Raw genomic sequence first — 23,221 nt, 5'->3', positions numbered from 1 at the left:
TCTTTGAGCATTTTCTATTTGATTTTAGCTTTTAGAATGGGCTATTTTTTTCATCAATCACAAATTCAGATAGTACAATGCTTAATATGGTGAATTTGTATGAATTTTTCTTTTCAATTCATTTATTGAGATCTGCTTGATAACAGTTTTCCATATACAGTTTGACAAGTTTTATTATAGCATTATGCAATTGTAAAACTCTCAGCACAAAGTAGTACACTTGTTTATGACCACGTAGTGTCCCCTTGGGAATTCCTTGTGCTTTGCTCCCCACATGGTGGTTACCACTGCTCTGCTTTCTGCCACTACAGACTATCTTAGCTCTAAGGGAGCTAGAACTTTTACAAGTTGAGTCATGTGTATGTCCTTTTTTGTCAGCAAATGTATTTCAAAATATTTTCATTTTGTGTATTGTAATATGTGTTGTAGGTTTTTAAAATACTATTTCAGTTTCTGGATGAGTAATAATTACTTTTTTGGAAAGTGTTGACTTCTCTTTGAATGTGGTTGAGAAATATCTTGAATAATAGTAAAAATTTAAAAGATTGCTACATGTGTTGTCCTTGTGATACTCCTGTCATTAATGTATGCGTAGATTAGATAAAGTGCTTTGTGTTTTAATTGAACACTCTTTAGGCTCCTAGCCAGCATGTCATGTTTGGTGACACGAGTCTTTTGGAATATTAAATATTGCCTTGTGTTTGCTTTGAAAAGTGCCAAATGTCTAGTGAAAATGCCATAGTTGCTAATTATGGATTTCTTTTTCTTTGCAGATCCTTTTCCAGAGTCCAGTTATGGGTGTGAGAGGTCTGCAGGGGTTTGTGGGAAGTACCTGCCCACATATATGTACAGTAGTCAATTTCAGAGAGCTGGCAGAACATCACCGAAGCAAGTACCCTGGATGTACTCCTACTGTTGTGGTGGATGCCATGTGTTGTCTCCGATACTGGTATACTCCAGAGTCTTGGGTCTGTGGTGGCCAATGGCGAGAATACTTTTCTGCTTTGCGAGATTTTGTTGACTCCTTTGCATCTGTTGGCATCAAGTTGGTATTCTTCTTTGATGGTATGGTGGAACAGGGTAAGAGAAATGAGTGGGTGAAACGAAGACTTAAGAACAACAGGGAGATCTCTAGGATTTTCCATTACATCAGGTCACACAGGGAGCAACCCGGCAGAAACATGTTCTTCATCCCCTCGGGGTTGGCTATATTTACACGGTTCGCTCTGAAGACTCTGGGTCAGGAAACTTTGTGTTCATTGAAGGAGGCAGACTATGAGGTGGCTTCCTATGGTCTCCAGTACAATTGTCTTGGGATTCTTGGGGAAGACACTGATTACTTAATTTATGACACGTGCCCCTACTTTTCAATTAGCGAGCTCTGCTTGGAGAGCCTCGAGACCATCATGCTCTGTCGAGAGAAGCTCTGCGAGAGTCTGGGCCTCTGTGTGGCAGACCTTCCCCTGCTAGCCTGCCTACTTGGCAATGACATAATCCCAGAGGGCATGTTTGAAAGCTTTCGTTTCAAGTGCTTATCTTCCTACACTTCTGTAAAAGAGAACTTTGATAAAAAAGGTAACATTATCTTAGCTGTGTCAGATCATATATCCAAAGTTCTTCATTTGCATCAAGGAGAGAAAAAATTAGAAGAGATGTTGCCTTTGGGACCAAACAGGGCTCTTTTTTATAAAGGAGTGGCATCATATCTCTTGCCAGGACAGAGCTCACCATGGTTCTTCCAAAAACCCAAAGGTTTAATAATGTTGGACAAGCAAGTAATTTCCATGAGTTCAGACCCTGAATCCAAGCAAGGAGTTCCCATATGTACAGAGCCTGAATCCAAGCAAGAAGTTCCCATCAGTACAGATCCTGAATCCAAGCAAGAAGTTCCCATCAGTACAGTTCCTGAATCCAAGCAAGAAGTTCCCATATGTACAGTTCCTGAATCCAAACAAGAAGTTCCCATGTGTGTAGAGCCTGAACCCAAACAAGAAGTTCCCATGTGTGCAGAGCCTGAATCCAAACAAGAAGTTCCCATGAGTAAAGAGCCTGAATCCAAACAAGAAGTTCCCACATGTGCACGCCCTGAAATCAAGCAACAGTTACCTGTAGAAACAGACTCTGACTTTAATCTAGAAGTACCCATGTATGCCCATCCTAAAATTAAAGAAGATAAACCCATGGATATGGATTCTGAAATAAAACAACAAGTAACCTTGGTTTCAGATCCTGAAATCCTAAAGGTAGGTGAATGTGCCCACTCCAGTCAAAGATGTTATGATTGGAAATATCTTTACCGATGGATTTGTTAGTAAATATTTAGTGATTGGTGCAGTGGTTAAGGACTTGGGGAGGCACAGATTGGGAACCTTTGAGTTTAGATAGGAAGGCAGATTTTATGTATACTTGATATTGTCACATGAATATGACAGGCAAGAACTGTGGGAATTCTAAGGAGAGAGACTCTTGTGGGTTAAGATAAAGGGAGATGGGCTGGGGATGTGGCTCAAGCGGTAGCGCGCTTGCCTGGCATGCATGCAGCCCAGGTTCGATCCTCAGCACCACATACAAAGAAAGATGTTGTGTCCGCCGAAAACTAAAAAATAAATATTAAAAAATTCTCTCTCTCTCTCTCTTTAAAAAAAAAAAGATAAAGGGAGAAGTACCCCAAAGAGGTGAAACCAGATCCAGATCTCCTTGAGGCCAGCATTTGCTTTGAATAGACAAAACTTGGGGTTGTAAGAGCCCTAAAGCATGTGGTGTTTGGAATCTGTTACTACAGTATGGGTGTGAAGGATGGAAGGACTGGGGAAGGTGGTGTACAGCCAGACTGTGAAGGTTATTAAATGCCACACTAGGAGTTTGCACTAAATCTGAACATGGTATAGAACCTTTGAAGAGTTTTGATGGAGGGCCACTAATAAGTACCGTTTGTGTAAAGTTCTTTGCTTGGCACAATGCTTATCTTTTCTCATTTAACCCTCAACAGCCCTGTGAGATAAGCATTACCTTTCTCCAGTCTCCAGTGATGGGGACGGAATCCAGGGCCTTGCACATGCTAGTCGTTTGCTCTACCCCTAACCTATATTCCCACCCCTAACCCCGGTTTCACAGGTATTTGTCCACTTGAAAGTACAGAGGCATCTCAACAAGTTCAGAAACAAACTGTGCTTACCCAAAACCTTTAGTTGCTCATAGCATCTGAGTTTTGCCATCTTCATTAGTTACACAGCTTTGGACTGGGAATTCTCTCACTTTTCATAGTCAGTCTTCATGACTTTTGACTCTTACCTAGGAAATGAGTTGTGAATTTGTGCAGTGTTCATTTCTGCCACCTCAGTTCCAGCTACTTCTTGTCAGGATGACTGTCATGACCTTTAAGGACATTTTCTGGAGCAGCTTTGCCCCTTCCAGTCTATTTGTCATGCTGTGTATAGAAATAAAGCCCTTTATTTGTACTTTGTAACTCTTAGGACAAACTCTAATGGCTTGAATGTGGCCGCAGTTCACCGGCACCTGGCCACCACCGACTTTCCTCTTTTCCTCCAGCTCTGTAGTATCACTGTCTCACACATGTCCTCCTCCTCCTGGAAAGCTCCCACTGCCCATCTCCTCCTTGACACTGTTCATGTTCTCTTCTCTCACAAGTTGGAGGTCACTTCTCAGAAGCGCTTATGTTATACTCATTCTTGAAGAGAGTTATAGTGGAAAAGGATGAGGATTTAAGAAAAGAAAATGACAACTTTTACTGGGAAGCATTTGTAAGTGCTTTCTGCATGGAAAAGGATGGGACTAGAAACTGAGGAAGGTGGAGTTGGGCCTCCAAGTGGAAGTGTTGACAGGCATGAAGCCGTGACCCTGGTGAAAAGTAGCGAGCACCCGGCTCCTGGGAGGTGTCAAGTGGAAAAAGCAATGATCACTGAAGAGGTAATACTAGTAAGACTGGTGGATGGAGTGAGAAAGGTAAAGGAAAAGGAATATAAACAGAGTTTTAAACTTGGAAGTTCAAAGGAAAGAAAACAAATGCTACTTGATATCATGATTTTGAGTGGCACTCATTTCTTAGTGCCTTCTCAAAACCGGCATGAAATGAAAGTTATTGACTTTCTTTTGAAGGCCACTCACTGTTTTTAAGGAGAAATCCATTGTATCTGAATTTTGAACAGGTTGCCAGGATGCATCACATCCAGGCAGAAAGCTACCTGGTATACAGCATTGTCAGCAGTGGAGAGATCGAGTGCAGCAACACCTTGGAAGATGAGCTTGACCAGGCCTTGCCCAGCCAGGCCTTCGTTTACCGTCCTGTCCGACAGCGTGTTTATACTCTGCTCCTGGGCAGCTGCAGAGGTAAGAGCTGGATGGTCTTTCTCAGTTATAGTTCCGTCTGACAGTTAAGTAGGTTTTGTTTCTCAGTAAAACATTGATTGAGAATAACATCTGTAAATAATTAAGGAACAGTGCCAGGAGATGTCTATTTTAATTAGCAAGCAGTGGATCAGCACTCATTAATGAAGAATGCGTTGTTTATTCCTTAAAAGGACTTGTGTTTTTTTTTTTTTTTTTTTAAATGAACACTCTTTCCTGCCTGAGGACTACAGTTACTTATTATTAGAAGACAGTGTCTACTTAGATGCTGCTCAAACTAATTTTTTATAAAATAATCATACAATATCTAGTCATTTTTTTTCCTTTAGAATTTTGTAATTAAGTTTATATTTTCTTCTATCTCTTATTTCCATTGAATGCTTAGCCATTGATAGTAGAGGACCATGCATGTCCAGAATGGTAAAAAGGACTTGTATACCAGGTGTTAAGGTAATCAGGTCCCATAACTCACTATTAGGAGTAGTTTGAGGGAGTCAGGAGTGAAGAAGAGCTCCGCATATTAGAAACCAGGGGTGCATAATTGTTTAGTTCTTTGTGTGATGCCGCAGTCTGGCTGGGCACAATCAGGAGCCACTTGTCAAAAGAAACTAACTTTATTTTTAGAACCACACACGCCAAACAAAACAGCCTCTCAGGAAAAACCCTCAGAGCCTCAACTGCCACCACCGGCTTTCCACAAGCCTCTCTCTCCCACACAAGCTTCTCTCCACCTCCCACAATCCTCCTGCTCTTGAGGCCGATTGGCTGGGTCACGTGGGTGGAGCCAAAAAAGTCCCCCAATGATCAGCTCCGTGGTCTGAAAGGGCAGGGAAACAGCCCAATGAGCATCACTGCAGAGGAGCCAATCAGCTAGATGTTGCTGGGGCCGCTGTGAGCCAATCATCAGCCGGCAGCTGGAAGTTTGCTGGCAGCTGGAAGTTTGCTGGGGCCCCTTCGAGTGTGGCTCTCAACAGTGTGAAGCCTTGCTTCTCTTAGAAGGAGACCTTAGGCAGGTACTTTATGATTGGACAGGTACTCTGATTGGACAGAACTTTGGTTAAGAACATGGTCTGAAACTAGCAAATAAGAGGATGCTTGGGGCCCATTTGCTTGACTGAGCACCATATTTCCAGACATATCAATATTTTTAAGATCAGTCTGTTATTCCAGAAGGTAGATGTTTGCATAATCTAAAGGTACTGATGCAATTTCCAGATGAAAAAGCTGTCTTCCTTTTGGTTTTGGTTTCTGTTTTGTTGTTTAGTACTAGGGAGTGAACCCAGGCTCTTGTGCAGGGCATACAGCCCTCTACCATTGAGCTACATCTCCCTGTCATTCTTTTGGGAGGAGACAGTAGGGTCTTGGAGTTCCTGGTTGAGTAGACTCCTAGTGCCACACAGCATGCACTGCCTTCTCCCATGTGCTGTGCAGACACAAGGAAGGTGCTAAAGCACAGAAATAAATTTTCTAGGACCAAATGCCAAATGTTTGAACTTGAAATTTTTTTTTTTTTTTTTTTTGGTGGCGGGGTACCAGAGATTTAACCTGGGCACTCAACCACTGAGCCACATCACCAGCCCTATTTTGTATTTTATTTAGAGACAGGGTCTTATTGAGTTGCTTACTGCCTCACTTTTGCTGAGGCTGACTTTGAACCCACAATCCTCCTGCCTCGGTCTCCTGCGCCACCAATGTGGCTTTCTGCCCATATTCTTTCTTTCTTTCTTTTTTTTTTTAGTTGTTGATGGATCTTTATTTTATTTATTTATATATGGTGCTAAGAATCGAACCCAGTGCCTCACACATGATAGGCAAGCGCTCTACCACCGAGCCACAACCCCAGCCCCCATATTCTTTCTTTCTTTTTATTTTTTTTTTAGAGAGAGAATTTTTTAATATTTATGTTTCAGTTTTCGGCAGACACAACATCTCTGTTTGTATATGGTGCTGAGGATGGAACCCGGGCCGCGCGCATGCCAGGCGAGCGCGCTACCGCTTGAGCCACATCCCCAGCCCCCCATATTCTTTCTTAACTTTAATAATTCTATACTCTAGTGATTAAAAGGTGATATCTTCTCAAGAAAAAAAAATTTACATTATAGTATAATATTTACTAGGTATTATGTTTAGACTATTTTGGTAAGTGATATTTACTACCTAGATTTTCTTTCTTAATTTAACTTACTTAGAACCCTACAGATAATGTTATTAGATAACCACATAAATAAGAAAAAATACTCAAATAGAACTTGTCTTCACATTTTATCTTTACTTCCTTTCTTTCCCCCTCAACTTTATGGATTTGCACATGAAGTTTAGTTTCTTAGAATACGAAAATAAAACTGGGCGCAGTGGCACATGCCTGTAATCCCAGTGGCTTGGGAGGATGAGTCAGGAGGATCACAGTTCAAAGCCAGCCGCAGCAAAAGTGAGGTGCTAAGCAACTCAGTGAGATCCTGTCTCTAAATAAAATCCAATATAGGGCTGGGGATATGGCTCAGTGGTCGAGTGCCCCGAGTTCAATCCCTGGTACCAAAAAAAAAAAAAAAAAAAAAGAATATAAAAATAAAATGCTTTGGATTTATCTATGGTGATTAACAGTGGAGTGTGCTCTGTTTTTTGCCTGACTTAAGTTATTGTTCCATGTGTACCTAAAGGTGCTGTGTGTTCTAGTTACAGATTGAAATGTTCTGTGAATGTCAGTGATGTACTGATTTCCTGTCTGCTCATTCTCAGTTGCTGAGAGAAAAGGGCTGATATTTCCAGCTATTACCATGGATTCATCTTTTTTCCTATAGTTCTGTCAGCTTTTGCATTAAGTATTTTAAAACTCAGTTGTGTGGTGCACATACATTGCACCAGTTCATTGTTTCTTAATGAATTGACCCTTGTAAAAAGTTGAAAATTAGATCTTATTTTATTTTTTAATCTGGAATACTCTTTTCCGCAGTTGGCTTTGTCGGGTCACTGTGTACACTCAACTTGTGTCACTGTGTGTATAGTGTCTTTTTTCTGTCCTTTTCCTTGTAAGGTGTTTCTTGTTATCTGAAGTGCACTTTTTGTACATAGCATGTCAAGTCTAACAATCTCTGTGAGTGAAACGGTCAGTCTGTTTGCATTAGTGTGATCGCTGACGTTCTGGAGTTGCCTTCAACTTTGTTCTTTGTTCTGTACTTTCTCCTTTTTTGACTTTAGGATTCATTGGATAATCTTTAGTATTTTTTTTTTTCATGCTCTCATATGGAGTATTTGCCTTTTTTGTTTTTTTTAGTGGTTGCTTTAGGGTTTATCATGTGTATCTTTAACATTACACTTTAGTTTCACATAGTACCTTTCCACCTTTACCTTCTGCATAAAGACCTTTTATTCCTCTCAATATTTTTATTATTATTTCATGTCTTCTGTATGTTTTTAAGAACAAATTTGGAATAATTATAGATTCACAGGAAGTTGCAGAGATAGCACTGAGATTTTCGTGCACCATCTCCCGGCTGGCTTCCTCTAAAGGTGGTGTCCTTTTTTTTTTTAGTTGTAGATGGACACAATACCTTTATTTTGTTTATTTTAAATGGTGCCAGGATCGAACCCAGTGCCCTATGCATGCTTGGCAAGCGATCTACCACTGAGCACAACCCTGACCCAGGTGGCATATTTTTTTGACCCTAATATACATCAAAACCAGGAAGTTGACCCTGCTGCAGTCATACTGCCTGCACCACAAGCTTCTTTGTAACTGTGCAACATGCACATATGCAGTCCCATATAGCTGTCTCCCATGCTAGGATTCCTGTGAGCCCATCCATAAGCAAGGCACAGAGCACTGGCAGGCCCTTAGCATCCTTCCCCTGTGGCTGCTGCGCTGCTCTCCATCTCCTGTTTCTGCTCGAGAATACAGTGGTCTGTGGTATATAACCTCTGGAGATTGCAAACAGGGTTGGACCCCACAATACATGATTGTGACTGTTAGTTTAAGCCAAGCTAGCTTTTTCTGTGAAGGGCAGAAAAGCATCTTAGGCTCTGAGGACCACCATCTGTCTCTGCGGCCTAGGTCTGCTGCTGCAGTGTGAGAGGCCTCCGGTGATGGGGATGTATGTGTGTGACTGCACACCAGCAAACCTCTCTCTGTGACACACCTTGGATTTTACATCATTCCTGAGTCATTAAATGCCCTCCTTTTTTCCCAACCATTTTCTTTCTTATTTATTTATTGGTGCCATTGAACCCAAGGACACTTAATCTCTGAGTCACATCCCCAACCGTTTTTATTTTTTGAGACAGGGTCTTACTAAGTTGCTCAGCCTCAGCCTCCCAAGTTGCTGGGATTACAGGTGTGTGCCACCACACCCAACTCCAACCACTTTAAAATATGAAATGCGTTGTTAGCTTTCAGGCTGTGTGAAAATAAGCAGGCCAGGTTTGGCCATGAATGTAGCTTTCCAACCCCTGTTCCGAACAGCTGTGTTTTAAAGATATCAGAACAGCTGTGTTTTAAAGTCACAGAAAGTGTTTCTGTGCTGTTGCCAGTTCTTCATCCCTCTGCACAGCTGCAGGGTCCAGTCAGTGCTGCCTTCCTTCATCTGAAGAACTTGTCCAACATTGTTGATGGTGCAGCCTTAGATATCCTGAGCATTTTTCCTGAAAATTTATTATTTTCAAGGTTTGGTTTGCTGAATATGGAACTTCAGGCATGTTGTTTTTGCATTCAGCATGTTGAAAGGTCCTGGTGTGTTTCTCCTGTGACATCACAGGTCCTTCACATTGCTTTTTCTGTATGTTCTCTATCTTTTCTTGAGCTGCTCTGGTTTTTCTGCAGTTTTATGAGGAAGAGCTTTGCATTGTTCGAGTTTCTGTTCCCCTGTGAGTTTCTTGAGCTCCTTGGATCTGTGGGCTTTTATTTCCTGTCTGTTTTTGAAAGAAATTGAGCCTCCTTTCATCAAGATTTGCTTGTGGCGTGGCTCCCTTCGCGGCTTCCTCAAGTCTGTCTTGACTTCTCATATTGTGCTTACTCTCTCATCAGGCATCTTTGGTTGGCTTGCTGGAACGTTTAGGTGCTAGGATGGCTGTTGAGGTCTATTATTTTAGCAGTTAATTTTCTAGTCCTTGAAAGTTTATGCCTTGGAGCTGGTACCACCCTGCTCTTTAGGCAGGGCCTTCCTGGGCAGTCACCTGAGCTCCCAAGACCACTTGCCCTGACCTACATGAAATTCACTGCTTCTCCTCTCCTCCTGAATTCCTCCACTCTCTTTAGCCTGGGGATGGGAATCACGCTGGCATCTTTGGCTTTGGGATCGAGCCCCCTTCCCTCCCTCTGGGCTCCAGCTGTCTGCCAAACTCCACATGGCAGAGTCCTCACATTTATACCCAAGCTGTCTCTGGCAGTTCCTGAGGAACTGCCCAGGTTGACAGCACAGAATCTTTCTCTGGCTTAAACCATGCTAACCCTAGGCATAGGTCTGATCAATTCTGTTTATCCCTCAAGTCCTTAAAACTGACTCCCCCATGTCTCCCCTTATTGTCAGTCTAAAGTCCATCGCTCTTATAGCGAATGATGGCTGTCATGCTTAGGCTTTTCACAGTTGTGCTTTCATTCCTGTGCCTGGTTGTCTGTCCTTCTTGCTGGGCTGAAATGTTGGCATGATGTTTTTTTGCTGCCCCTGGTGGGTTTCTTGGTGTGCATCAGGTCTTGAGTTTAAGGGTTTTGAATGTTTAGTTAAAATATTAGATTTTCAAGGGTGTCTACAGTTAGCAATGCAGAGAAGGTAACTTGTGATTGGATTTAACACTCAGGTGGGAGACATGTTCTGCAGCCTTCTCAGGTTGGTAGCAGTCTCCAGGCCAGCCTGAATAAATGGAGGAACCACTCGTTCTCATGGTGCAGACCCAGCCTAGAGCCCAGCCCAGCCTCACGTGGCCTGAGTTGGCAATCTCAAGTCTCAGGCCGTGGGCTGGCGTGCTGGTCCTACAAGCTCCCCCCAAGGATACATTCTGGACCCTGATCTCGGGCATGTCAGCTCACCTGATGTCTCACAGGGAGCCTCAAGGGAGTGTGTGTTGGTATTGCCACATGTGTGCTTTGTGTAGATGAGCATGTGGTGTTTGAATGTCCTAGATGGCATGTGGTCAACAGGGTGGGAGCCCTAAAGTCCCTGCCTTCAGACCCATTCTTGCCTTTGTATCTCTTTTTAAGTCTCCTCTAATGGATATATCATAGCTTGAATCATTCAGTGAAAGCTTCCATTAAACGTAAGGGTGTAAAAGAGACTCCATGTAAGAGGTGGGGTCTGTCTGCTCTGTTCCTGTAGCTATCCTTGGTTGACGGTGTTGGGGGAGCCCAGGCGTGCTGGCAGCCTTGGACCCATTGTCCCTTTTGCCTCATTTCCTTCCAATAGACATCCCAGGAACCAGGGAAACTTCAGGATGGTTGGTATATTGTCAGAGGACAGCCATTGGCCTTCTGAGTCCAGCCCATCCTAAATAGCCACTCAATAGGTAACTTTTCGGATGTGTGTAAAAACTAGCATATGAACTGAGGCCATACACAAACGTATGAACTGAGGCCATACACATACATAGACTAAGGCAGCAATATAAAAATATCAGAACCAAAAGGAAAGATACAGCTTTTGAAAAGTTGGGAGATTATTACCAAATTGGAACATCCCGATAATGAAGGGCTGACATTGCTGCTCCTTCTCTTTCCCCCTGCCCAACGTAGCCCACCCCACTCCTTGATCTTGCCGGTGATGGCGGGAGCTGGTACTTAAGAGCTCGTGTGTGTGTGTGTGTGTGTGTGTATAGTGTCTAGCAGAGTTTTTTAGGTGTGACTGTGTGTGTGACAGTGCCGATCTGGACTAGGGATTGAAAGTGCTGCATCTGAAAGGTCAAACTGGATGTTGACAACACAAGCTTATTCTTCATGGATGCTGACAGGGCTAGCCCTGAGTGCTGTATTTCCTCCTCTCGGCCAGGGGGAAGCAGAGCTGCACAGAGCCTGCCAGCAGAGTCAGATGTGACTTCTGCTAATGCAGAGTCTGGCACACTGTCTGGCTTCCTGGCTCTGATTTAAATGTCCCTGCACCTGTACTCCAAGGGACAGTGCAACTTTAACACCTGTCTATTTATTACCAGTTCTTCTCCTATGCCCTTCCCTGGGGTTTACCAGTTTCAGATGAAATGTTATCTGGGCAATAAAAAATCAAGCCAGCAGTTTAATTAGCTTCTGTCCTCTAGCCAGCTGGTTCTATGGGTGGCAGCCAGGAGTTTTCCTGTGCAGAGTCTGCGTAGTACATAGCTGTCTGTATTCAGCAATTTCCCAAGGATACTCTTGGCAGTGCTGTCTCCAGTGAGGGAGGAAAGCCAGTTGTGGTTTAGCATGTTATCCACCCAGGAACTTCCAGTGCAGCGAAAATCACCTCAGTTGGACCACACAGAGTGGGTGTTTTTGTTGTTTTGTTTTTAACAGCTGTAAGAATACTTTTCAGGGTGTGTGTGTGTGAAATTCAGGATGAGTTGAAGTGTTCATTCAGTTCAGTTCATGAGCGTCTGGTCTGGCCTTCTGCTAAGAACAGAGTTTGCTATGGCAAGCTTAAAGCTGGGGTTGTACCCTGTGGTTAATAAGTGGGCATCAGCAGCACCTGGCCAAAGCTCTGCATTGGAGAGAAGATAGGCATTGCTGTGTGGACTCAAGGCCACAGGCCACACTGAGACGCAAGGAGAGAGGACGTAACCAAGTGGAGAACAAGGGAGGTGGCAAGGGACAGTTCCAGAGCAAAGGAACACTGTAGCCAGCAAAGGAGGAACAGGGAGTGGGAGGCCCTGAGGACCTGCAGCCAGGTAGGCGACCCAGAAGAGTTCTGGGGCAGAGGCAAACAGCGGGCACTTGTATTCAGGAGTATAGCCACTGGGGGAGATCTTAATTAGGCAGCAGCCTGGTTAAATTTTCATTTTAAAAAAGCAAAAGACAAAAAAAAAACCCTCCATTTGCATTGGAGATTGGCTTGGCTGAGGCTAAGACTGCAGATGAGGGCCAAGGACCAAGCCTGCACTCCTCAGTGCCAGTGTGGAGGACAGGGGGTAGGGGGCAATCTCAGGGGCAGTTCTCTTCCCAGGCAGGGCACAGCCTAGATGTGATGGGCATGCCTGGGTACTGGAAGTGGGTAGGAAATGATGTGTGGAGAGACGGTCATGTCCTGGAGAGATGCACCTGGCTTGCCCAAGCCTTCTGCTCAGACCCTGCTCTGGCCTTTTGTTCCTGTTGTGTGATTTACCTGTTGTGCAGTTGTAAGGACTCCATTCAGAATGCGTTTCTGCTGTTGGCCAGTGAGGGCCAGCTCGTGCTGGAGCTCGAGGAGGCATGCTAGAGGCAGTCCCAGAGGCCTAGTTGTGCACCAGGGCAGGACTGAACCTGTGACACTAGCTTTAGGGATGGGCAAGAAGACAGCAGCTTTGCAAAGGAGGAGATGGAGTTGGGAGGAGCCTAGGAGGGATGGGGTGTTGATAGGCAGGGGCCAGTTGCAGGGAGAGTGGAATAAACACACAGTGTCTGCTGGGTAGCGACATCTCAGTAGAGCAGGGTGGGGCAAACCTGAACAAAGGATGTGAGGGCAGTGAGCAAGGCGTTGGCTTCCCAGGTCAGCAGGAAGCAGTGACCCCAGAGGGGTGTGGGGGACTCAGAGACCTGAACAAAAGGAGCTCCGGTGAGAGGCTCAGGAGACAGGAACAATGGCTGCAATGTGTCACAAGTGGTTTCTACAGACTCAGTCTGAGGTGCAGTTAGATTCAACCAAATCTGTCTTATTAACGCTCATTACACTTCAGATACACATCCTAATTCTGAGTCCTAAGCGAGGCTACACACAAGGGTCCCAGGCATTCACCTGTGATGTGTTTTAAGTCCAGGTCATTGGAACTCGATCCATGCCAGAGGAGTCTAGTGCAAGGGGAACAATAGAGACAGAGGTCTCTGTCTCTCTATCGGGGTCTGGTTAGTCCCACTGGCCCCTAGAAGCCTGGGTTTTCAAGTCCTAGTTCAATTGTGCTTGTAGCTGATAACTGGGTGGGCTCTGGGGTCTACCCCCTGGACGTAGACTCTTACAACACTAACTTAAGTCATACCTAAGTTCTGTAGTTAGTATCTGAATTTTGTAGTTTACATTACACCATGGACATAATACTTAAAGTCTTTATCTAACACACACACTAATTAATAGATTATTGACACTAGTCAATGACCCTATTGTATTTTCTGGTACTCATATCATACTGGGTGCAGAGAGCCCTCTAAGCAAGGGAGCCAGTGGCCCTGGGGGCAGGAGGAGGGAGGTGTGGAGCAGGGGCTTGTTCTGTTGCTATGGAGATCCTGCCGCTGTGCCTGAGGGTTTCCAGACCAGCAGGAGTGTTGAGTAGAAAGTGCCCTTCACATTGGCATGCTGAGTGAGACACAGAAGTGAGGTCAAGCTGAGTTTTCCTACAGTTCTTCATCTGTTGTATGTAAGCCCTTTTGTTCTGGATTATTGTACCAACCTTTTTCTTTTCTTTTTTTGGTATTGGGGCTGGAACCAGAGGAGCTCTACCACTGAGCTACATCCCAAACCCATTTTATTTTATTTTGAGACAGGTTCTCACTAAGTTTGCTGAAACTAGTCTCAAATTTGTAATTCTCCTGCCTCAGCCTCCTGAGTTGCTGGGATTTCAGGTTTACACCAATGTGCCTGGCTTATTGAACCAACTTTTTTCAGAGTCTATTAAAGACCGAAAGGACTTTTCTCTCCCAGCATTTTTCTCTCAGTATTTTCTGCCAGAGTATGAATAAAGGGGGAGGAACCTGGCAGGTCTGGTCCCCAGGTTCTGGCTTTCCTTGGAATGAGGGCTGCCCTCAGGCCAGGGAAGGAAAAAGCTGTCAGTGCCTTGACCAAGTCAGGTCCCCTCGGGGAGAGGACCTCTCATGGGGCAGACACGTGCCCACAGACCAAGTGGGCCTCCTGCCCTCTGACCTGCTGTCTTTCCTCAGATGACATCAGCGCCAGTCTGGCTGTGAAGGAGTGGTTCGTGTACCCTGGGAACCCACTGCGGCACCCGGACCTCGTCAGGCCTCTGCCGATGATCATTCCAGGTATAGACGGCCGTGGTCTGTTCGATGTAGGACGTAAGCCCAGTGATGAGTTCTGCGGTGCTGTGCAAACTCTGATTTTCCTTTCAACCTTTGGCCTTAGATGAGCGCATCTCTGGTAAGGTGTTCATGCATTAGAGGACAGGTTCTGGGCCTGTCTGCTGCATGCTTCTGCTTCTTCCTCTTCTTGCTCAAGGCCCAGAGCAGTGGCAAGGAAGAAACGTGAGGCTGTGATCAGAGGCCACTGCCGCCCCGTGCCCTACCTGCCTCTGGGTGCTGAAAGCACCTCTGAACTTACAAGGTAGGGTTCCTGATGTTCTGCTTGAATAAGCTCGTGTCTTCAGAAATATATTTTTTCTAGGGATAGTACTAGAAAGGGGAGATCAAGGAGACTTATTGGATCTGGAAAAGTAAGTTTTCTTTTCATGGCCAATGCCTTAGAGCTTTGTGAAAAGGAAGGAAAAACAAAGGTCATGAAAAACCAGCTGAAGTGAATCCAAACATCAACCTTTCTCTGCACAATTCTCAATATATGAACACTGTTGGGGCACCCAGCAGTTGGGCTGTGTCCTGCGTATTGAATGCTCTGGAGAAGGAAGGGTGGGTTTTAGAATTTATATTTAGTAGCCCATGTCATTATTTTAGAAACAAATATTTTTTCTAAAATTTTGATACTCTATTTTCATATGCTAATTCTTTGGCATTGCCACTTTACATTCCATGAGTGTATATTACCAAATATGGATCCAAGCCCTGCAAGTAGTTTTTTTAATAAGTGAAATTATACCAGGAGAAGTGTCGAGAAAAGTTATTGTAAGGCAATATTTCCTTTTTTGTTTAGCTGTTTTGCTGTGATAGACTCAACCCTAAAAAAGAAGTTATCACAAAAATAGATTAAAGCACATTGACATTTGATTTTACATTAAGAAGAATTTTTTATAGGGTAGCCAAAATGATTTTCCAAGAGTGCTTTGTTATACGTATAACTTCCATCTTATGGTATCTTTCCAAAAGTTACATGGAAATGGCTTATTACAGTTTTCTCATGATTCAAATTAGAATGTTTGGCTGTTCATCATATCATGTGTTAATTTTGAAGTTTGCTGTATATAAACTCTGGAAATCAGGTAAGTATTGGAAACATTCCTTTTGGTGGTCCTGAAAGCATTCTGCCTGGCATCTGGAGCTGCAGATGGTGTGTGCAGTGCCATGGACCATGGCCTGCTGCCTCTTCTGTCCCCAAAGGCCTCGGCTCAGACACGTGTGTGTTCCTTAGCTAGAAAGCTAAAAATAGGACTGGGAACTTCTGTGGCTCTTTGTTTATAGTTATGTTGATAACGATCAGTAAAAAGGATAAGATTTTAACATTTTTAATGCTTTTTAATAGGCATGACGAATATTGTGGAGTGATTTTTGAACTAGAGGGGCAGGCAGAGTGTCTGTTCCCCATCACAGGTGTTCTTGGTGGTGTGATATTGGGTAGCAGTTGTGGGATCCTGCAGACTGACCTTTCCTTCCCCATCAGGAGAGCTTGCAGGGTGCTTTGCTGCCTCCTGTTCTGCTCGTGGCCGTGCCAGGCAGACAGCAGTGCTGCCCTCAACTGAGCGCTGCCTGAGTTTCCTGTCCTTGAGGTGACCTTGGGGCTGGGGTTGTGGCTCAGTGGTAGAGCGCTCGCCTAGCACATGTGAGTGCCTCACTTCTGACAGTGGGAGAAGTACCCCTGAGAACACTGGATGGTTCAAGGGACAAAAGAGAGTGAAGACTTCCTTCTGAGACCCTGGGTTCTGGTGCCTTTTGGTTAGCCGCTCTTGTTTCTTGTTTCTTGGTAAACACATATTTCCTAGTCTGGACATTCAAGAACTTATCTACAACCACCTATCCATAGCCTAATTAGGCATTTTTCAAATTTAATTTTCATTTTTGGGGGGATATAAATTTTTAAATTAAATTTGTATATATTTTTTAAGAGTATTTATTTTGTTAGGTATAGATGGACACAACACAATGCCTTTATTTTTATGTGTTGCTGAGGATCGAACCTGGGTCCCACCCGTGCTAGGCGAGTGCTCTACCGCTGAGCCACAATCCCAGCCCAACACATGGGAGCTCTTACCCCAGCCGTCCCTGTGGTTTTGGCATATGTTGTGTAGCAGTGGCCTGACAGGAGGTCAGAGCTGCTGAGCGTCATGGAGAGGTTTTACCCTCCACCAGTCTCATGGCGGCACCTTCGTGTTTGCTCAGGGTGGAGCTGCCCATGTCTGCTGTGTCTTCCCCACATTCACTGATGCTTTTCCTGACTTAAGTAGATGAAGGGTTTTTCTTTTGACTTTTAAAGAAATTTATGTGTAAAGTACAGAAATGAAACACTAAAAATTAGTTTTTTAGGAATTTTTCTGAAGTTTAGGGCAGTGCTTTCTAGAGCGTGAGGTCGAGATGCCCATATCCTGGCTTGTAGAATCCCTGGCACGCCTCCCCTGAGCAGAACGTCCCCACAGATCCCAGGAAAACACATCCAGTGGTCCTGCAGCCCGTTCTCTTGCACCCCTCACAGCACACCCAGAGGTGTGCCACCACAGGGTGGCGCCCCGTGTCACACTCTGGAATTGCCCAGTGGAGTCTGTTTTCAGAAGCATTTCCAACAGTGGGAGCTAGAGTCCCAGCTTCCCACAGAAGGAGGTTTTCAGTGAAGTATGTGTAGTGACCCTTCAGGTTTTGTTCTCTTTTAAAACTGGGAAGCTGTGTTCATATTTATGTTCCAGTTTCTTTTAAGGTTTGAGGCCTCAAGTATATAATGAAGGAAGAGATGTTTGCACTTGCTGTGTTTCCAGAGGAAGCTTGTTAGTAGTTTGGTTGGTGCTGCAAATAAAAAGAGTAAGAAGGGTTGTTTTTTTTTTAGGGGGAACACCCAGTCTGAGATCCCTGTGGCTGAACCAAGAGGCAGCAGCGCAGGCGCGGCGTGTGGATGCACTCCTAGCCTGTTTCAACCTCTCCTCTTCAAGAGATGAGCTGCTGGCTGTCGAAAGCCCATTGAGAGCTCTGTGCTGCCTCTTGATCTACCTCTTTGTCCAGGTAACACTAAGTTTTGTTGCTGTGTCTGAAGCTGATCTTCACTCTGGCCCATTTTTCCTGGGGTGCTGTGGCTGTCCCTGGGGTATCTTTTCCCAGTGTCTCTTCCATGGAACACTGTTAGTCTTTCGAGTTGCTCACAGAAGAAGAAGGCTCTGTGAGGGCTGGGGTTGTGCTCAGTGATAAGAGTTCTTGCCTAGTCTGTATGAGGCACTGGGTTCAATTCTCAGCTCCACATATAAATAAATGAATAAAATAAAGGTCTATCAACATCTTTAAAAAAAAAAAAACAGGCTTTGTGCTCAGATGGGCTCAAGGGCTGTCTCTGCTCTAAACTCAGGAGTTATGGTACATGTTAGTCAGAAGCTTTGGAAAGGTGAGGTGCTTTGGTTTCACTGTCTCAGGCTGTCACCCCTGCCCTTGGTCCTCCTGTGATTAGTGGGTGGCGTCTGCTTCTATGTCCCTTCTGCTCCTGGGTCCCATAGAGTGGTGGGTGAAAGTGGCTGGCTTCTCCCTTGGTCGCTCTGCCTTTGGGCAGTCCCTGCAGCTTTCTCAGGTCATGTCCATTCCTTTATCCAAAAATGTTTACTGAGTATATAACTTCCTTTTCCAATCTGCAAACGAGATAATAGCAATAGCTGCCTTCTGGGGTTATTGGAAGCCATATTCTAGAGTACGTGAAACGTTTTGCAGTAGTGCCCTGTACGATGTCCACTGATGTCCTCGGTATTCTTGTCACTAATGTTCTCCTGCCTTAAGGAACTCATGTGGCCCTGGCTATGGACTGCGCTGTAAGAATTACAGTGCCAGATCCTTCATGTTAGTGTCACTCAGCAAGTTGGTCTATTTGTTTTTCAGTAGTCTTACACTTAGTTTATGTAAGAAAATCATAAAAGCCAATTAAAAGGCTTTTCTTTGTTTTTTTTCCCCCCATATTTGTGATCGTGGTGGACACTTGTTAAAGGTGTCTCCTTCCCACACTTGTCTTCAGAAACATCATTCCTGCTTGTGGTGTGTGTCTCTTCTACAGCCGTGAGGACAGTCACTAGCCCTGTGAACGTCAGGCCCCATCTCCCTGTTGCCCTCCCTCTGGGGTGGGTCTGCCCTGGCATGTATTGTTCAGCTTCTAGTTGTGTAGAGTGAAATGTCATTCAGTTATTGGTTATCTTTGAAAAACTTCCCTATTGTGGAATTGTACCTGTACACCGACTTTCTTTTTTAAGTATTCTCTGCCCATTCTGTAGCTACCATTTTGTAAAAACAGAATGTGTTTAGACAGATCTTCTGTTACTGATTTTATAGCATATGCTAGTAGAAACTTTAGTTTTTGTTACTGGATTGAGTAGAATACTTCTTTGTACAAGATAGAAAAGCATAAATTTATATAGATGTCAGGAATTTTGTAATATTTAAGTGTTAAAATTTCTTTGGTATGCACGTTAACTGTCCATCAGTATATCATTGGTTACTTTTTTTCATCCATTTTTCATTTATCTTCATATGTCTATGGTTGAATTTGAGATGTAGTGAAAACTGGGAAGCAGTGGATAGCCAGAAAGTGGACTTTTCTCACCCATAACAATGAGTGCTTTGCTGGCAGTACTGTGTGCAGTGGAGTGGCATGCATCAGCACTTTTGGGATGGGCACGTTGAGCGCCTTTTCCCTCAGTGGAGATGGCTTTGTGATCCATCTCTGGTCATGCGACAGCTCTCCTGTGCTCCCCTTCATTGTGCAGGCAGGAAGAGCCCAGCATCCCAGAGCTTAGCGTCATGTCCACTTCATTGAGACTTGGAACAAGGCAGCAGGGAGACAAGGATTCCACCCTGTCCTGACCATGACCTCTCTTGGCGCAAGTGGATATGTCAGTTTGGTTGCAGAGGAACTTTCCACAGGGTGTCCTTGAGGGTGGAAAGGTGCTGTGCTTCCAGATATAGGGATGATGATTCTCAGAATAGGAAGCCACAAAGGTACATTTGTGAAAATATTAGTTTTGTGTAGTTACACTTCAGTTTGGTGTTTTGCTATGCAGTGTGGGATGAAACTGCATGCTGTGCAGTGTATGGAAGCTGTAGAGGAACTCAGTCTTCTTGTTTGGGCAAACCTTCAAGTTAACAGCAATGACAGAAGCAATGACAGAAGACCAGGACTCATGAGGAGGTGGCAGATGAGCGGTTTGCAGTGGAGCAGCTACTATATAAGGTGCGCTGTCTAATGAAAACCACTGCCGACAACAGGAGGTCGGACTTCCCAGCGCAGACTGTGAGGAGTCTCCATGCGTTACAGAGCAGTGCCCTTCTCAGAGGCGGGTGGTGAAGAAGAGCCTGTCGGAGCAACAGTGGCGAGAGGGTGGATTGCAGCCAGCCTCAGTCTGAGCAGAGATATGGGAGTTCATGCTTGGTCTTGCTTCTAAGATTGACATCCTTTTTCCTGATCATGAATACTGTACATAGGCAGCTGTTTTCCTGAAATAATTTACATTACTGTCCCTAGTGTAAAGGTGACAGCACTTTGGAGTAAACATGGAACATGCCCAGATCTTGGTGAGAGCCTATCTGCCTGGGTGGGGTGGCACATACTTGAAGCTCCATGTGGTGTCTTTCCAGTGGTGTCTCGTGGCTGGGGTCAGCAGGATTCCCTAATAGATGGTCTCTCAAAGTTACAGTGGGCCCCTTTGCTGGGAGTGGACGTGCCAGCATTTATTACTCAGAAGGGATCGGGGACCCCGGACTCCTAAGTTCACTGTTGTGCTTCTTCCCCCTAGCCTGCACTTGCCACATTGTGCTGCTGTCCATCTGGGAAAAGCCCTTGCGTTCTTGTGTAGTAGTGGAGTCGGGGGTAACTGGGTAGTGCAGTGGCCACGAGGACAGTGGCAGTCTCAGGTGTGTGCGAGGTAGGAGAGAGGCAGAGGCACAGTCTGTCTCTGCTCTTCCGGCTTCTTCGTTACCACGGCTCACTTGAGACTCAGCTTTCCCACTCTGTCTCTTTCCCTTGTTTCTCTGTCTCTTCTCTGTATTTCTGTTAGCCCTTTTGAATCCACAAAAAATGAGAGGGTTCATGCTGTGGGACTCTGGCAAGAACACAGCTCCATTCAGGTTGTTGGAGGTGGATGTGCCCCTCCTGCCACCCCAGCTCTGCCTAGCTGTGGGTGCTGTCTGGAGAGCCTGTGTGGTCTGCTCTGTGGTGTGTGCCCAAAGTGCTCGCCATATTGCTCTAAGACTTGACTTGGTTGGCACCTCCTGTTCACTCCCAGACAATCTGAGCCTTTCTTCCTGGCTTGAGAGGAGCCAGACCTTACTGGAAATCCAGGTTCCCCTGTCCAGCTTAACCTGAGTCATGTGCACAGCTGAGGACACCAGAGGGCTTTGAGCCGGGGGTTGTGTAGGGGAAGCGGAGCAGCTGCGCTTTCCCACAGGCAGGCCTTATTGCTGCCCCAGCTTAAGAAGCATTGTGTGCCCACCTGTGTTCCTACTTGTGTTTCTGTGTATATGTGGCAGGCCCATGTTCAATGACTCAGGTCAACTACAGAAGCTTTGGATCTTTCTTGTGACCTAATGCAGACCTTTTCTGTTGCTTTCAGGTGGACACACTCTGCCTGGAGGATCTGCATGCCTTTGTTGCCCAGGCCTTGTGCCTCCAGGGAAGATCGACCGCACAGCTTGTGGACCTGCAGGTACAGACCCCACCAGCCAGGTGCCCCGGTCTTGAGATGGCCACTCTGTGACCAGAGGCTGTGTGCTTCCATCCCTTTCCACTGCAGTGGTATTCCATTGACAGGATTAGAAGTCGTATGTGCCGAGGGCTCTTCTCGGGCAGTAGCTTGTCTTCATGCTGCGTGGCTCTGAGATGGGCCCCAGGCCAGATGCTGATGGTGCTGCTGAGTTCCAGGTCCGAGGAAGCCATGGGTTCTCGGCCCTGGCCCGATGGTCTCGTGGTTTTGGAGAAGAGCTTACTGGACTCTTGGTTAGCATTACTGTGGGGAAGTAGCACCTGTTCTGTACCTCCATGTGCATGCTGCATGTGTGTGCATATGTGTGGACTGAACACGTACACACTTTTCCTTGTCACTCCTCACGGCCTTAAACCGTGCAGTGCAGCAACTATTTTTATGACATTCACACTGTGTCAGACGCTATCCATGATCCAGAGATGATTGACAGCACACAGGGGTAGGGACAGGGGTGCAGAGCATACAAAAAGATACATGATCCCATGCGTGCACTTGGCCATCCACAGGCTTGGTTTCTGGGGAGCACTGGGCCAGTCCCCTGCAGGTGCTGAAGGACGATTATTCACCCATTTGTTTACACATGCAGAAATACCCAAGATAGGAAATCAAGAAACACAAGTCCTGAGCTGCAGTAATCACATCAGGAGAACCAGGAGAAAGAAAGAGAAAGGAGTATTTCCATTTAGCAGAGAACAGAACATGGCTTTTTCCATGCTGTGTGAAGGACAGTCCTGCGAATTCTGGGACACTGCTGTTGGGCCTGAGGAGGAACAGGAGCTTCCCTTGGAAGGTCAGACCACATCTTCTGGTCTGCAGGTTGCAGTGTAACTGGCCTCATGGGCTTCTAGCTTATAATTCTGGGGATATGCCTGTGTTTCACCCTTTAGTAGGGTCACATGGTTGATAACAGCCTGTGTGAAAACAAGCATGTGCACACGCCGATGTTTTAGAGTTTGAGTAATTGTCTTTACTCAAATTAAGTAAGTTACTTAAGCACAGAGTTATAAGAACAGACACCAAGAATTCCCTTCTTCAGATGCCTGGAGGACAGGAGCTTGGGTCTTGGCCCCTGAGGAGAGCTCTGCCAGGGCCAAGGAGTGGCTGGCTCAGGTCCCCTGGCTGGGCAGTGTCTTCGTGTGCCCTGACATAAATGCTGTGGACACTGGTGTTTAATGCTCACTTCCCGGGCCCTGCCTTTGTGAAGTGGGAAGAGTCATGAGTGCTGGTTCACTTTGTAACTTCTAACTCAAGTGGGCTACCTGCTGTCTCAGAATTTAAAAGGGGGTGATAGCCACCTTGTCCACCCCACAGTGCTTTGTAGCAATCTGATGTTTGGTCAGAATAAATTCCTCTATAAAACAGGTCTATGGTGGTTTAGATATAGCCTCACTGGGGCCAGCCCTGGCGTCCACACTCTGGGATGCCTCTTGAGCCTGTGCCTGGTCTGGGGTTCAGTGGCCATCTAAAATTCCCTGTGGCCCCTGGAGGACCTGCAGAACTCCTCCAGCTTTCTCTGCCCTCCTGTCGTCTCTATGGGTCTCTGTACAAGAATGCCCCCACCCCCTGCAGCTTTGTCCCCCATTTCTTGTCAAGTGGAAGACTTGTCCCCAAGCTGAAAACTTCTGGATCTTTTTTTCACACTGAGAGCTCAGTGAGCTGGGGTCTCCAAGAGGCTAGCCACCTTTGCATGGCCATTCCTTAAGAAGTTCTTAGTCATATTTTGATTGGGGAATTAGAAGAAAAAAACATTAGTTGATGTTCAGAGAAATCCTTTCACAAAGTCCAAGCTGTGCCCTGGTGAAAAGTGGCTTGTGGGCATGGGCTGCTTCTGCAAGGTGGTCCCAGGGCGAGCGCTGGAGCCCAGGCAGTCCCCCACTGCTCATGGGTGTAGAGCAGAGTTCCTTCAGCCCTGGGTACTCTGAAGGGCAGAGAGGAGCATGGAGAAGCAGGGAGC

The 23,221-nt window shown here is 45.5% G+C and overlaps 1 protein-coding gene across 8 annotated transcripts in view; it reads left to right on the top strand.

Annotated features, from left to right (window-relative positions):
* Fam120b (family with sequence similarity 120 member B) overlaps window positions 1-23,221 on the top strand; it is a 66,239-nt gene that overhangs the window by 18,974 nt on the left and 24,044 nt on the right. For 7 of the 8 annotated variants that reach the window (XM_046449407.2, XM_046449406.2, XM_046449404.2 and 4 more), the window contains exons 2-6: window positions 774-2,243; window positions 4,167-4,347; window positions 14,375-14,476; window positions 17,370-17,542; window positions 21,118-21,210. In XM_046449407.2, coding sequence (XP_046305363.1) covers window positions 774-2,243; window positions 4,167-4,347; window positions 14,375-14,476; window positions 17,370-17,542; window positions 21,118-21,210 — 2,019 coding nt within the window. The remainder of the gene's footprint in view (window positions 1-773; window positions 2,244-4,166; window positions 4,348-14,374; window positions 14,477-17,369; window positions 17,543-21,117; window positions 21,211-23,221) is intronic. The other variant, XM_046449405.2, reaches the window with a different exon arrangement.

Source organism: Marmota monax, unplaced genomic scaffold, assembly GCF_021218885.2.
Source record: "Marmota monax isolate L192 unplaced genomic scaffold, Marmota_monax_Labrador192_F-V1.1 WCK01_AAM20220418_F8-fsc00083, whole genome shotgun sequence".
NCBI classification, from domain to species: domain Eukaryota; kingdom Metazoa; phylum Chordata; class Mammalia; order Rodentia; family Sciuridae; genus Marmota; species Marmota monax.
The sequence above is the reverse complement of the archived record's forward strand: the minus strand, read 5'-3'. Positions and strand labels throughout refer to the sequence as shown.